The following is a 15,351-nucleotide window of genomic DNA, read 5'->3' on the forward strand; positions in this document are numbered from 1 at the left end:
TGTTTCTGTCGTCATTCCAGTGTCCTATCAGTGGGGTTAATCAGTAGATCTGCATTATTGTATTGGTGTGTTGGGGGAAGTGTTTATAAGCTCTAAAAATAATTCCACTTACTTGTAGAACACCAGTGCAGATTTCCACAACAAAAGAAGAGTGTTCATCCAACGTGTGAGGCTGCAGAATTTGTCACTTACCACTACTGTACACGTATGACACATTGGTCTGGTCTTTTTGTACATTCTAGCTGTCATGCTAGGCTAGGAATGGCTTTAGTGATACATTGCAGCTAAAACTGCATGTGTGGAACGTGAATTGGTTGACTGGTATGCATGTAGTATATTATAACAAGAGTACAGCAGTTTTTCTTTGTGGAAGGGAGGTGAATTGGTATTGATGTGATAAAAGTCCAGTGGAAGAGTTGTGTTCATTGCTTACCTACCTGCTGCAGTATGTACCAACATAACAAATTGCCTTTTATTCTTCAGTATAGAGTAACTTTAGAGATTTTTCTGTGTGTGTGTTCTCTATCTTGGCTGCAAATTTTTCTCAAGTACTGATGTGTGGAAAGCGTGTGCATTTCATCACCAGCATGGGGCCTCAGTAGAAGTTTTTACCAGTGTTGTCCAGGAGAGATTCTACATTGAGTGACTGAAGGTGGATTTGGTGTCACCCATACTAGGCAGATTTACCCATTAGAAGTTAAATAAATAAATAAATGACAATGTTCTCTATACAAGAATTTTAATTTGGATATAATATTTTGGCCTGAAATTACTATTTACTGTTTGTTTAGAAGTGCCTTTGACACATCAGCTCACATTTTTAAATTGAATTCCATGTTTACTAACTTATGAATGACAACATTTGTTACCTAATAATTTATGCTCGCTGTTGTTACTAAAATATGTTACACAAGCAAGTAATTTAGGGTCATGGTGCAAGTGCTATTTTTGTAATGTGAGTGTTCACGAAAAGAAAAAGTGTAGTAAGAAATCTGTAAGATACAAGCTCTCTCTTCAATGTATGTTGTATTTTTTTGTTTTCTTTAAATGGGCTAAACCTAAGATTTGTTTTTCAATACTTGAAATAAAGAGAAATCAAAGATTTCTTTTAAGACTTTAGATTTCTTTTAGAATTGAATTACATTAGGTATTTTTCAGAGTTTTGTGATTCTTTGATAAAATATATTTGGCTTGTAACTTACCTGCAGTGACAGGAGGCCTCTTAGAGGCTGCAGCATCTTTTCTTCTCTCCTTCTCCCAGCACTGCTTGGCATGGTATTGCATGATGTGGGAGAGCTTACACAGCCCTGTTCTAGCTTTTCAAAATTCAGATCAGTGCCAAGGCAGTCTCTGTCTTTTAAACAAATTTAAAAAAAACCAGCCAAAACAAAAATAAAGAGCTTAATTTGGGACTAGGGAGCATATTCTGTTCTGTGGTGAACATTAATCTGATATTTCCACTTCTTTGTTTGCATTTCTTTGTTTTAGGAGCAACAGAAGGTGATGAGCCTCCACATGCTTCATCATCTTTCTCCTCTTCTTCATCTTCTGGGAGCAGACAAAGACCTGAGATTGGATCTTTTCTTAGAAAAAAGAAGACTAGTGATATTTACTTTGTTACACTTGTGTGGGCCATTGTCATTGTCCAGATCTGGCTAAATTTCTGGATTGTGCAGCTGTTGCCGGTGCCTTTTGCAGGTAATAATCCAATTATTAGAAATGCATGTTAAATAATGACTTTGATAGCCTTAGGCTTTGTGTTAAATAAAATAGAAGGAAAGGCTTGTAGGCTTGTATGAATTGTAATTTAAAACTTTTTCAAGGCTTTTTGTTAAGACAAGATATGAATTGTAGCTTCAAATAGGAAGATTGATTTGTACTGTCACCATGTAGTGAACAACTCTGTAAGATTGCTTTGTCTGTTGTAGTTACCTGGAATAATTTAGTGCCATACCTTACATTGTAAAAATACTTCTGATTTAGAGTACTTTTGTTTTTCTTCTTTGTGATGTCTTTGGTTTTGCACCTATGGAGAAAAAATATTTTAGCTGTTATTCAGTAGTGAAGTACAGCTCATGTTAACTTAATTTCCATTAAAAATGGGTTGCTAGGCTCTGTGGACAAGTGACAAGATAAATTTGGTTCTAATTCTAGCTCTAAGGTTAATTAGCTTTGTTGCTTCACATCTACATGCATCTGTTCTCTTATATGTCAAGCAAAAATGGAGTAGTTATGGTAGCTATCTAAAGAGATGGTTATAAAACTGAATGCCTTTTTTTTTTTTTTTTTTTAATACTCTTTGAGGGGAGTGAATAGAGAAGGTGGGAACTCTGGGAATATGCATGAGCTACTATGAATCTGAAGGCATTTCCTCCCACCCCCCTATTGTAAAAAAAGAGTTTCCTGATTTGCTTGGATTTTCTTTAAACTTCAGTTAAAACACTAATTTTCAGCATTTTGAAATCTATGTAACACTTACATGTAACTATTTTACTTTTTAGCAAGTGTGGTGGGTTGGCCCCAGCTAGTGTCCAGGCACCCTCAAGTCAATCGCTGTTTTTCTGTCTTCTAGTGTGGGCTCATCCATGTGCTGCAGTCCCCTTGGGGAGGTGCCAGCTCAGGTGTCTCCTCATCCCTCGGCCACAGTCTCTTCAATAGGTGTATCTGCTCCGGCATGGGTCCTTCGCGGGCCACGGTCCCTCTGAGTGATGTGCCTGCTGTGCTGTGGAACATTTTTACTCCCCTGGCCTTTTTATTCCCTCTGTTTCTTCTTCCTCTCTATTCACTTGTTCTCTCTGTGTTCCTCTTCTCCCTCTCTAGTGTTTTCTGCCCTTTCTTAGATATATTTTCACAGAGGCACCACACTTATGCCTGATGGGCTCAGCCTTGGCCTGTGGTGGGTCCATTGTGGAGCCACCTGGAACCAACTGTGTCTGGCACAAGGTAGCCCCTGGTTTCTCCCCATGGAGGCCACCCCAGCGGCCACCCTGCTACCAAAACCTTGCAATTTACATTCAATACACAAAGCCATTATAAACAAAGTCTAGTTGTGCATCTGGAAATTACGGCTGTGGGGCCATGTGTACAGGTTCAAGGAGCTGTGGGCGCTGTGAGGCACGGTGATTGAGAGGCATGGTGCAAGGGACAGCTGCACATTTGGTTGTGGTGCTGTAGCAGCAGCTGAAGGGTAAAGCGATGGTTAGATGTATGAACAGCTGAACGCAGCGTAAGAGCAGAGAGGAGGTTCATCTTTGTTTCATTCCAGCGTAGTTCCTACAGAAGAAACTGCCCAGCTTTGGTGTGTGGGCATCCTGGGAAATGGCGATGCCAGGTTGGATGTAGCTCATAAATAAATCGTAAAACCGATAAAGGATTAGACAATAAATTTTAGACTTGCTAGAAGCAGAGTTGACATGACTTAATTTATTGAAAAGTCAAGGAGTGACATAACCGCTGTTCAGAAATACATAGTTGGCTGGGACGAAAAATGGATGCGATAGTTTTACAGTTAGGCAGACAACAATGAATGATTTTAAACTTGAGCCAGACAAATCTAAAAAGCGCACATATAGAACTGAAATGGATGAATACTGCTGCTGCCAGCCATAAGGTCTAAAAAGGCTATCTGAAAAAATAAACTTCGTGTCAAAATATAAATCAATTTTGAGAATATTTGTGACTTGCCTTAGCAGTGACACGGCCATTTAAGTGCTTTTTCTTGCGATGTAACTGATTATTACTAGATCACCACAAAAATACAGTGAAGAGGCAATATAATGATGAGGAGAACCACATTTTTAGAACATTGGATCACATTAAGCATTGGAAGGTGAATGATGATAACCTGGATTGTTAGAAGAGAGGTGGTATTAAAAATAGGAGGGCTTATAAAGGAAGTTTCCTTGCAACTGTTTGAGTTTAAGGAGACTAATAACTAAGCATTTTTGAGATGTTAGGGAGAATGCTTCTATGTTTAGTAAAATAAAATAACCCTTCAAAACCTTAAATAGAAAGGTGTTAATTTCATCATCGTGTTTACGAATATAAGGAACACGAAGCAGCATTTAGAGTATTAGAAATATCTTGGTACCGTTAACATTTTTTTTTTAAAGGCATTTGTACTTTAGTATAATGGGATGCTCTTTTAAAATTGCTTAATGTAGAGAGGGTGGAAGAATTATAATTGCACCATCAAATGAAAAGGTGAAAAGATTACTTTTGAATTCAAAGGCTAAGCAATAAAGCTGGTTGTAGAAGGCTTGTAGCCTTTTGTTCAGTAATGTGAGCCTGGGAATCATGGTATTGTCTCTTTTTAAGCGCTTTCATTCCTTGTTTGCTCTGTTACATCTCTCTTTTTTGCTTCTGTTTTTGTCTGTCTGCAGGTCATTTTCTGCTTCCTGGAAATGTGTGGAATCTCTTTATTATGCAGCCTTTCTCTTTTGCTCAGAACTTTCTAAAAACAGCCCTCCTTCAGCCTTTTCTCTCTTGCCTCTTTTTAATCTAACATAGTTACAGCTGTGTGGCTGTAGCACCTTCTGACATCACCTTTGCAATGAGCGTACACTCAGTTGTTTTAGAACATACTATTTAAACACTTAAATAATAGCAAAAGGTTAGAATGCCGTTTCAGGTATGTTGTTCACCTTGTAAAATGCAAGCTTGCCTTCTTTTGCTGAGCAGCAGTTTGTGTATTTGCCGTGAGTTGCATTTCATTATACAAAATTTCAACCTGTAATTCAGGTGCTGGCACTTGCACTGTGTTTTCATCTTTTTTGTATGTTTGCCACGTGATCTTTAGTAGAAAGAGTATTTTCTTTAAGAGAACAGAGCCCGTATTGGCCACAAGGTGGTGCCAGAGGGCAAGTCAACCAAGTATCGGCAAATCCTTGAACGAGCTCTCTGTGAGCCAGTACTTACACGAGTGGCTTTGCAGGTAACCGGGGCTTGTGGAACTTTGGTAAATGCCCCGTAGCTATTAAAAGTTAACCTTTTCGGCTATATATGTCATTGTACACATCTCCAAGTAGAAGCATGAGGTGAATTTTTGAGGCTGAAGGAGTTATTGTACTGTTGATGTATAGCAGTAATTAATGAATCTAGTTTGGAGAGTAGTCCTTCATACAAAAAAAATCCCAAAACACTTTATTAAAAATAAGCTTGAATGTATTGATGGGGAGTTCAGTATCAAATGGTGCTATAAATATGATACAATTGGAGGCGTACAGGGAGCATTTTTGCAGAAAGTTATTTTACTGTGTTAAGTAGATTTTTTTAACAGACTGTAGTTTTTGGTCTACGTGTGACATTCGCTGTTATTGAATTCTGGTATAAAAAGGGAGCAACTAGGAGAATGAAGTGACTGTTGATAATAGGTTCACTTTGTTTACCTTTAGAACCATAGTTTTCAGGTTTTGGGGATGGAGCATAGTTTTGTTCAGAGGTTTGTGTGTAAGTAGTTCATGCCAGGACTGGGTTATGAGACCTTCTGGTCTGTTACTGCTACGTAAAAGTGTCTTTGTGACTGATACTTTTGCAACAGTACTCCATTTAAACCAGTTGTAATACAAATATTTGTTTATAATGCGATTTAATTAAGTCTTCTGTTCTGATAGTAAATTTGCTAGTGGCTTTGGAAGATCACTTGCTTTTCTTATTTTCAGTGATGAGAAGATAGGTAATTGGTGTAACATTATGTTGAATAAAAAAAGAATATGGCAAATAGTTCATGGCTGTTAAAGTTAGAGTCCAAAGAAAGTTTCATCTGTGTCATGTGGGTTTACTTTTACGTTCCTGATTGTGATGATTCACAAGTTCTGCGTGTGTACTCGGTAAGTCAGGGAGAGCAGTGCCATCACAGAACTGGAACAATAAGCCTTATGCAGGAAGTCTCTGGGCCTTATTTCATGGCAAGTAAATGGACATGAGCTTTTATTTCTGTAACTGTAATGCTGGATGTTTCTAGGGTTACTGAGAAGCTCTATTTTACAGTGGAAATACGTTAAGACTGTTGGAGAAAAGCTGCTTGTGGTAGCAAAATTCTTTTTTGGGGGAAGAAGACTTGTAACTATTGCTTCTTTGTCTGGTTTTGAGGAGTGTTATGAATTTTTCTGAAACTTTGTGCGATTGTTTTCAACTCAGGATAAAACACATCTCAAAACAATGTTTTTGATGTTTAAAAGCAAAATTAATCAGCAGTTGTGTTTCAGTTGTAGGTTTACGTGATCTGTGAAATTGCACGTGATCTGCTGTTAATTCTTAAAGGAAAGATAAGAGCTTGAACAGTATAGAAGGCCTAAAATTTAAGAATTGAAGCTGAAAATTTTGTTTTATGCATAACATACTGTTAAGTTCTGAATGTGGTATTTTATGTGTAGTCGTGTGGTGTGGTGTATGTGTGAAGATGTTACAAATCCACTTTACTGGAATTGTGGAATGGCACCTGCTAATGCCAGGCCTTGCTCAAGTCTGTTAGCTGTGTGGTTGGGTAGTGCGCAGGCACCTTTCTTCTGCTGCCATCTAAATGCCCTGTGGATAAGCACAGCTGTAAAGTGAGTGAGGAGATTTGGAATTTTCAAGTGATTTTAGTACTAAAATGATGTCTAATGGGAAATAAAACTCAAGAATATTTTTTGTTCTTTTTCATAGGTCTTTCAGAATGGAATAGTTGCATAGTCTTGTGGAGCTCCTCTGAAATCTCTCATAATTAATTCCCTTCTTGTGGTTACAGTTTGGGCACTTAAAAAACTTGTGGCTCATTTTGGAGTTTTGAACTTCATGGCAAACCGTTGCAATAGTTGGTGGCAGCTTGTTGAAAATTTTGTGAAGGAACGTCAGGAAGCTCTTGCTCCACGGCCCATCAGAGGGCTTGGAAGAGTCATGCTAAAGCTTGACAGTAAGGTATTTCTACTTTTTTCCTTAAGCAACCTGAAAGATTTTAATCTCTGTTCACTGTATGCTGAGACGCTTTAATTCTAAAATAAATGTCTGTCACTAATGGACCTGTCTCTCATGTAAGACTATATCTGTTTTATGGTGTATTATAAACCATGTCTCTTCTGTCACTATTCACACTTAAGTACACGTTTAAACTTCATTAAATGATTACATACAAAGCTTGACAGAAGTTGATTTTTAAATGTCGAGTTAGCTTTAGAAGATTCCTTATCTGAGTAAAGCAAACTTTTCATGGTTCAGTCACCTTACCTGATCGCAGAGATTTTGAAGTTAAACAATGAGCTTTAATCTGAAGGATGAGACATTCCGACTTCTGTTGTGAAAACTTAATATAAAAAGTAACCCATTTTATTCTGTAAGTAGGGCCTGAGCTAGTTTGAACGCATTTATTTATATTGTGTAGAAGTACAGTTGCTGAACACAGTGGAGTGATGGTACAGAAGGGAGGCTCCCTTCTGTAAGAGAGGAAATAATGTGGCATAAGGTACCTGGGAAGTGCCATAGAATAAGGCTTCTGTGCTCCCCTCCCTTCTCCACTCAAAATGCACCCACATTTGCATTGCAAATGGCGGAGTTGGAAAGCTGCACAAAGTTATGAAGGCTCCTCCATTCAGAATTGTAAGTTTTGACTTAAACTGATAGATTTTGTTTGTAATACCGATGCCAGTGTGTAAAAATGTGCTTTCTGTAACTGTTGTTGAAGTACTCTCTGATTTAGAAAAAGCTGTTACTTCAGAGTTTGTAGAACTGAAGAGCTGAACCTTGTAAGTACATTTGTCAGAGCATCTGTACTTTGGCAGAACTGTCTGCAGTTCATAGCTCTGAATTCCTGCAGGAAAAGGAAGAGCTGAAGCCCAGATCTAATGCATAGATGGATGTCAAAAGGTCAACAAAAGCATTAAAATGGCTGTAGGAAATAAGTAAGTATTTCAGAGTTCATTGGGGAAGTATTTGAAAGAGGAAAAGCCTTGTAGAATACAGCTATGAATGAGATAAAGGGTTTTTTTTCAAAGGTAGTGGAAAGTATTAGCACGTGAGGATAAAAGCTTACCTTATACAAAGCTTTTCATTAAAAGCTTTTGTAAGAAGACTCTCCAGACATAATATTGTATGTGTTACATTTCATGAGTTGTCATGTTTAGTATCCTTGTATGGCATAACTATATGATACAGTGCCCTTCTTAATTCCACAAAGTCTTTTCTCCTTAAAGAAGGTAGGGCTTTTGTTGTAATGTGCAGCAGAACTTCCCGCTTTTTGGCTTACATGTATCTGAGGTCAGTTTATATTGGTGGTGTTCTTGTCTAAGCAGAAGAACAGTGTTGGCAAAACTCATTTCTCCATCTTCTCCCCCACCCCCATTTTTTAGGTGACAGTCATATTCTTCTGAGTCTGTGCTCTGTATATTAAAGCAATTCTTGCTCTTCTAGCCATTACAAGAAGGACATTTGATACTCTGCATGATTCTGTTGTCCTTGTTTGTGCCTGTTCTAATTACAGTTCACCTGGCTTTATCATGGGTGACTGGAATTATATGTGGTCTTCCAATGTTTGTCACACTAATGCTTTCATATCTTTTAAATTCTAGGGTATGCTTATTCTGTGTGTTCTAGAATCATGAATGCATCTTATCTCTGAGAATTTGGGAAGAAATGCCATAGGTTATTGGCAGTTGTGATTTTTTTTGTGGGGACAGGGAAAGGAGAGGAATGAAAATTACATCCTTGTAATTTTTTTTAGGAAGGATGGAAGAGCTGTATTTAAGAGCTGTATGATTACCAAACATTTTGGCTTCAGTAGGCACTGTTGAAGAGCAAGTAAAAATATGCAAACACAAAATAGAAATTCATGGAATATATTGTTACAGCTTACCTTTTTTGTGTGTGTGAGAAACCAAGAATGAGAGATCATTTCCTTTGCAATTAGATGTTTAATTTTTTAGTATTTTATCTGTAACTTTCTTTTCCTGGGAGCTGTAGCTGCCTAGTGATTTTTTTGGTTTTGTTTTCTGTATACGGAGTTAATTGCAGGCTGAATCTCAGCATCAGAATTCTTGGGGCTCTTGTCAATGGCTTCTTGTACTTAGCTGAGGTCTGTTTCACATAAATATCTAGTGGTACTATTTGGTCTTTCTAAAGTGGTATGCCTGATTAGGAAATAATTCCAGTTTTGAGTAAAAGGCAGTGAGGATGAGGAAGGCGTCTTAGAGTGGCATGTTGTCTTCTCCCGGATGAAGTGCAGGAGGCTCGTGTAGATGGTCTGGAAAAGGACCCATTATGAGAAATTATGGGAGAGTACTGCTTACACATGCCAATCTCTGAGCTTTACTGATTATGTCTGTTTCTTAAATAAAAGTAAGAAAAGAACTTCTCTGCTTCTTTCCCACTGCTTGTCGACCTCTGGTTTCCTCTTGGAAACGCACACAGATTTGAACTGAAGAGAAGCTCTGGTCCAGAGGAAAGAAAGTAGGGCATTGCTTTTCATTTTCTTTATAAATACTAGGTCAAACTGTGCCTGTATGTGCAGGCCTGCTCTAAATATGGACTATGGAAATAAGATGTCCTTACTGTATTCCTTAGTCCTTGGTTGTGCATTGCCCTGTGGAGCCATCAGATGCAGCAGTTCAGGTGTGAGAGACTTCTTGGAGGAAAGAGTAGGAGGTTTTCATCAAGTCATCTTAAAACTTAGTAGATAGGATATCATACGTGTTTTTATCAAGTCAGGAACTAATAACTTTTTTTTTGTTTAAAAGACAACTGTTGTCTTTAATATTGAGACTGTAGTTTTGTTTTTTATTGGAATTTGCGAGGGAGTTGAGCAGTATAGGCTGTTGCTCAACTGCATGCACTAGACTTATTAATTAGAATGTACTAGTATTTTGCCTGCATGCTTTCTGGTAGACTTCAGTGAGTCATGTAGTTGTTATGCTTTTTCTAGGTATAGCATACTGGAATTTTTTTATATGGAGGACAGTAATAAAGCGTTTGGACTTTTGGTAAAGTCAAGGTTTCATTCTTCTGGTACCAGATTTAGCAAGTAGTTAAACCAAGCACAGAAAACAAGCAGAATCTCTACTAGTGCATGTATTATTTTAGGAAATACTTCCTAAGATGTGTAAGATCTTACATAAATAGTTTTCCAATAAAATACTGCAAAAGTGACTGTGGGCTTAGTTTTTTTGGATAACTTGAAGATTAAAATTAAGCTGTAGCCTATTTTTAGATGTGTGTGTTTACATTTATAGAACTACTTAACATTGGTGTTGGTAAGATAATAGGCAGGTAAACTCTCCCAGATAGCATCTTAAATGTTAATAAAAAATTGCTGTTTTTTGACGTATAATGTTATTTCCTAGTTACTGTATTTATGATCCAATGCCAGAAGGCTGAAATAACAGAAAAATACCAAAGGCTTCCTTTCACATTCTGCTAAAATCTCAGGCTAAGATTAGAGCTCTAGTTTCTATTGCATTGGACTTACAAAGTGGAGAGGTAGAGCCATGAGATCTCTGTTTGTTCCAAAACAAACCTAAACCCCTGTAGTGGGTTTTAATGTGCAGAAGTGAAGTTAGAGGCAAAAGTGTGTTGTTGAATCAGTAAACAATTTTACCTTTTTTGACTGATAAATTATCCCATAGGTGAAGAGGTGAAATAGAAACAAATTTTACAGTGTCAGTTGGAGGCTTTCGGAACTTTGCTGTCTTTCCATTACTGTGATTCTTTACGAGTAGTAAAAGCGGATGCTTTGTAACGTATTTTATTTTCACGTTTCCTGATGTTCATGTTTCTTCGTAAACCTGTTTCTTGTTTCTGATTCAACTTAATTAACAGTCTGAGATTTTTTTTTTTAATTTGAATTGTTCTTATATGTTTTCATTGAGAAATATTATTTTCTGGCAACTGGTGAAAACACTAGATTTACTTGAGCATTCAGTGATGATGTTTTCCAGGAGAAGCAAACTTCACTTACTTGATTTAATCTCTTAACACAGAGGAATAACATTGAAGCTTTTGACTGTTGTGATTATGCTGCTAACTGATTACTAATGGCTAGAATTAAGAGTATAGTCCTACATCAGCTAGGTCCTAAAATGGGTGTACTTGAGCAGCATGGGTGAGAATTAGCAAGGAAAAATAACTGTAGCACAAAAAGAGAAATTGACAGTTGAGAAGTGGAGAGCTTTCTGCACAAACAACAAAATTATATGAAATCTGTACATTTATTTGATCAACAATTTGCTGTTGTGTGTATATCAGATTTAATTAATTATATTTGATGTTGTGCCATTGAATGTCAATGTTGTAATATGAATGTGGTACTAAAAACCATACAAAATTTGTTTAACAGTAGTTGACATGATAGGAATGTTTTGAAATACATAGGAAACTGCCTGAATGGGACTATTAGTGCAATAAACAAGTATCCCATGTTAAGTTTTCATGTTTCGGTAAAGTGCCCTTCTCAGAGTACTTCTACAAATCCTGCTCTGAAATGTTAGCTCTTGGTATAATTAAAGTGGAATTGCCCAGATCATGCTGATAGCTCTGTTAATATGATTAAAATTGTTCTTATTTGTTACATCCCTCTTTGTTTCAAAAAGTGCATGTTAATAGTAAAATCTAGATTCTTGCATTAGAAGTTGTGATCTTTTCTTCCTATTGCAATTTACCTTTGTGTCTGGAACAAATTCATTTTCATTCTGTGGATGACTTTGCCTGCCTCTCATTGTTGGTTGTTTTTTTTTTTCCCTATTACTGCATTTTCCAATAATTTTCCACTGTGTTCTTGTCTTTTTTTCCCTTTTCTTCCCTCTCCCCCTGCCACTGACAAGCTGTGGCACTGGCTTAATAAGAAGGTAAATAAACAGAAAAATTGTGATTCCAACTAATGGATTCTGTGGTTTTGGGGAGCGGTGGGGTTTTTTTGGTGTGCTGCTTTTTTTTTTTTTTTTTTTTTTTTTTTTTTAGCATGAACACTCCTTAACATGCCTTGCTTAATTTTTTTTTCTCTCCCAAGTGTTTCTTTTCCAGCTCTTGATATAAGCTACTGAAGGTCATAAATAATGCCTGATCTCTTGTCTTCTACCGAAATGAATGCACATAGTTAAATGTTTTGTACAGCAGGATATTGGATTAGCCTTTCAAGTGGTAGTTTCATTTAGCGACACTTCCATTTAACAACAGTTGATTTCCACCTGGTCTTCACTTGTATGCATAACAAACCCAGTTTTTTCCCAGAGTAGAGAGCTGTTCTCTGCTCAGAGAAAACATCAGTTAACTACATTAACATGGGAGTGGTGAGGGTGAAGCACAGTTGTGAAACTATGAATGTAAGTGCTTGCAAATAGTGCATTGACTGGCTTCAGTCAGTGCTGTGAATCTTTTGCTTCTGAAGTGTCAAACTGGCCTGTGTACTTTGTGGTATTTAGTGTAGCAGGAGTGAAATGAGAATATGCATGGTCTCAGAACTGCTGAACCTTATGACAGTCTTCAGGGAAGAAAAAATAATTATAAAAGCAGTTGGTATAGCTAAAACGTGGTGGTTTTTTTCTTCTTTTGTGTAACTTTTAAAAGCGTGTGATATCTTTTATGAGAAATGTACTCCTCAGTTCCCATGGTTCATCCTAGTCAACTAGAGCTAACTATTGTTCTTTGGGGGATTGTCATCCCACGAGAAATTAAAACTGATTCAGTCCGTGTTTGGCCTCATGTGTAACTGAAATCTGGACATCATCTCAATGCAGTGATACCTCTCTGGGACTTGGGCAGTGTCATTGCTTCAAACAAGTGCAGAGCTGGAGAGGGATGTCTGAAGTGTATGTATATGTGGAGGACCTCAGAATTTTAAAGGTGAAAATCTTACATGTGATAAAATATATGAAAACTAAGTAGCTAAATGAGAGACAATCAGATACCATATTTGCAAATAGGTTATGCTTCCAGCAGTAACTTTTATCCTCGCTTACCACTTCAGTATTGGTGGGAGAGTCAGAGTGGTTACTGTGGTTTTATAAACAACAACTCATCCTTTCCATTCGGTAGCTAGCACAATAGAAACCATAGATCTTGTTTGACTTGCATGTTGTGAAAGACACCTGAAATCCTGTAGTTAGAAACAAGTGGAACAGAGTAGAGCATGGAGGCCATGGGAGGCACTGGCACAGCTCTGCAAAAGGTTCTTGAAAACGATGAAATGGGGCTGCAGAGCTGTGGGTGTAAGATGGGGAATAACGCTGGACACCTGTGGTGTCCAGGCTGAGCAGCTATAATGAATTTAGAAAGTTTGATCTTCAGCATTTAATCAGTGAACTCAGGGTTATATGATGGGGGGGGGCTCTCTGTTTCTGAACAAGAGGGTAGAGTTGCTTCCTTCATGATTCAGCTGTAACTGTACACTAAGAGGGCAATTTTAAATGTTCTTTTGCCCTCGAATATAGTTTGGTTGATTGTAAATTACATTTTTATTTTCTGACTTTGAAATGTTTGTGTTATGTGATTGACTTACAATTAGTAAATATGTACAACCATAACCCTTCATAATTATTATTTTTTTATTGGGTTTTGGTTTGTTAGCACAGTTTGGATGAAGAGCTGAGTTCAGTGTGCCGCAGGTGAAAGTTTAGGCTCAACTACTCCCTTTTTTCTGGCTCTGAGTTTGTCGTTTGCTTGTTTGAAAATTCATGTATGTAGGTCGTTTTTTTTTCCTTGATATTGATAGGTTGCAAAAATACTTTCTCTGTGATTGATTTGAACTCTGTAAGTCTAGATTTTATTTTTAGTGTAGAGATTTGCATTATTGGGCAAAACTTATGGATATAGTTTCTTAACAGAGTTTTTTTAGATCCTAGGAGCTATTTTTGAAAACTACTGTTTAGCTTTACAGTGTCATAGGAGATCCTGAAAGTCCCGTAGTGTGAGCAAGTAGTAATAATATTATAATCCAGATGGGAAGGGGAAGGAAACAAAAAGAAGGCAAAAAAATACTGTGCAAACTGTATCAGGTTCTTGGAGTTTGTTTTGTTTTGTGGTGATTTTTCTAAAAATAATTACGTTTGGAAAAAAATCATACTCTACAAGAGGCAAAGAAAGTAGATTTGTAATACAGAACACTGGATGCAGTTAAAAGGTTGATTTCTTTGCAACCTTTTCCTTTTTGTGTGTCTTTGAAGGGAAGTACTTGGTGGATTATCAGATACTTATTTTTGTGTTCTCCCAAGAAACTAAAAATATGCCATCTAGAGGTGGCATAGTTTGAAATGGTGGTTGGTTATGGCTGATAGTGATAAACTTTTTTCATTTTTGGGTTGGTTTGTTGGTTTTTTTCTGTTCTAAGAGCTTCTGTCAAAGAGCTCCTTGCGAGTCTCTGTTTTTTGTTGGGTTTTTGTTGTTGTTTTGGGGTTTGTAGTTTACCTGTGAAGTTTTTGGTGGTTTGGTGTTTGGTTTTTTTGGCAAACAATAGTATGTAATTACATAGTTTAGCACTGTATATGTAGCCTAAAGAATAGAATAAGTTTGGTTGAACTAGCATGACTTGTTCTTTATAACATTGTCTATGGCAGGAGTCCTTAGAAAGAGTTGCTGAATTCTGCTGTTGCTATTGGAGGAACAGTGGTTGTGAGTAGGCTTGACACCTCATATAGACCGTTCTGTAGCTTTTCTAACTTAACTATTCATCTGACTCATTTTAACGTAACCCTGAGATGTGTCCTGATTGCAGGTTTCCCCTTATTCTCAATCAGATGGTATTAATAAGATGATATCCTCAAATATTAACTGAACTAAAAGGAGATATCAAGTCTAAGAAATGTCTTGGAAAAAAATCCTGATAGACAGTGAAGTTGATTAAAGAAAAAAAAATAGTCCTTTTTGGTAATTTCATGTAGATTTAATTGAAAATGAAGTAGATGTCCAGGTATGCTTCACTGTGTGGGTAAAGCAGTAAATAAAACATAGTAGAAAAACTAGTATTCTGATGGCTATGCAGTGTGAAGCATGAAAATATGAATTCATAGATGATGTATCATTCTGCGTAACATGGAGAACCTGACTAGATAGTAGGTTTCTAGATTGTTAAGCGTGAACTATAGTTCTCTTACAGTTCAGTGTAATACAGTTTGCTTTCAACTTTGGATGATGATACAGAGAGTACTTGCAAATTATTGAGAAGCATTTGAACAGAATGCAACTTATCTTAAAACCTTTTTTACAGTGAGATAAATTAAAAAAAAAAAATAAAGCTGATACCTTCGCCTTCAAAACTTTGGCAATTGAGGATATTTTTTTGGTGGACAGTATTACAAATCACTAACATTTCAGTTTGGTTTCAGAAGTGTGACCTTCTGTAGCTTAGGAGCCTGGCTTTCCTTTTACCTTTGTGTAATTTTGGATGTTGTGACAGCA

At 37.0% G+C, this 15,351-nt stretch overlaps 1 protein-coding gene across 3 annotated transcripts in view; it reads left to right on the forward strand.

The window, feature by feature from the left end:
• Window positions 1-15,351, forward strand: part of TMEM245 (transmembrane protein 245) — an 83,052-nt gene that overhangs the window by 17,326 nt on the left and 50,375 nt on the right. For 2 of the 3 annotated variants that reach the window (XR_013926927.1, XM_080380000.1), the window contains exons 5-7: window positions 1,489-1,698; window positions 6,728-6,897; window positions 11,784-11,807. Coding sequence is in view for 2 of the 3 variants with exons in the window: in XM_080380000.1 (XP_080236126.1) it covers window positions 1,489-1,698; window positions 6,728-6,897; window positions 11,784-11,807 (404 nt within the window). In the remaining variant the exon portion in view is untranslated. The remainder of the gene's footprint in view (window positions 1-1,488; window positions 1,699-6,727; window positions 6,898-11,783; window positions 11,808-15,351) is intronic. The other variant, XM_080380001.1, reaches the window with a different exon arrangement.

This window comes from Falco punctatus (genome assembly GCF_963210335.1).
Source record: "Falco punctatus genome assembly, chromosome: 3".
Classification (NCBI taxonomy): domain Eukaryota; kingdom Metazoa; phylum Chordata; class Aves; order Falconiformes; family Falconidae; genus Falco; species Falco punctatus.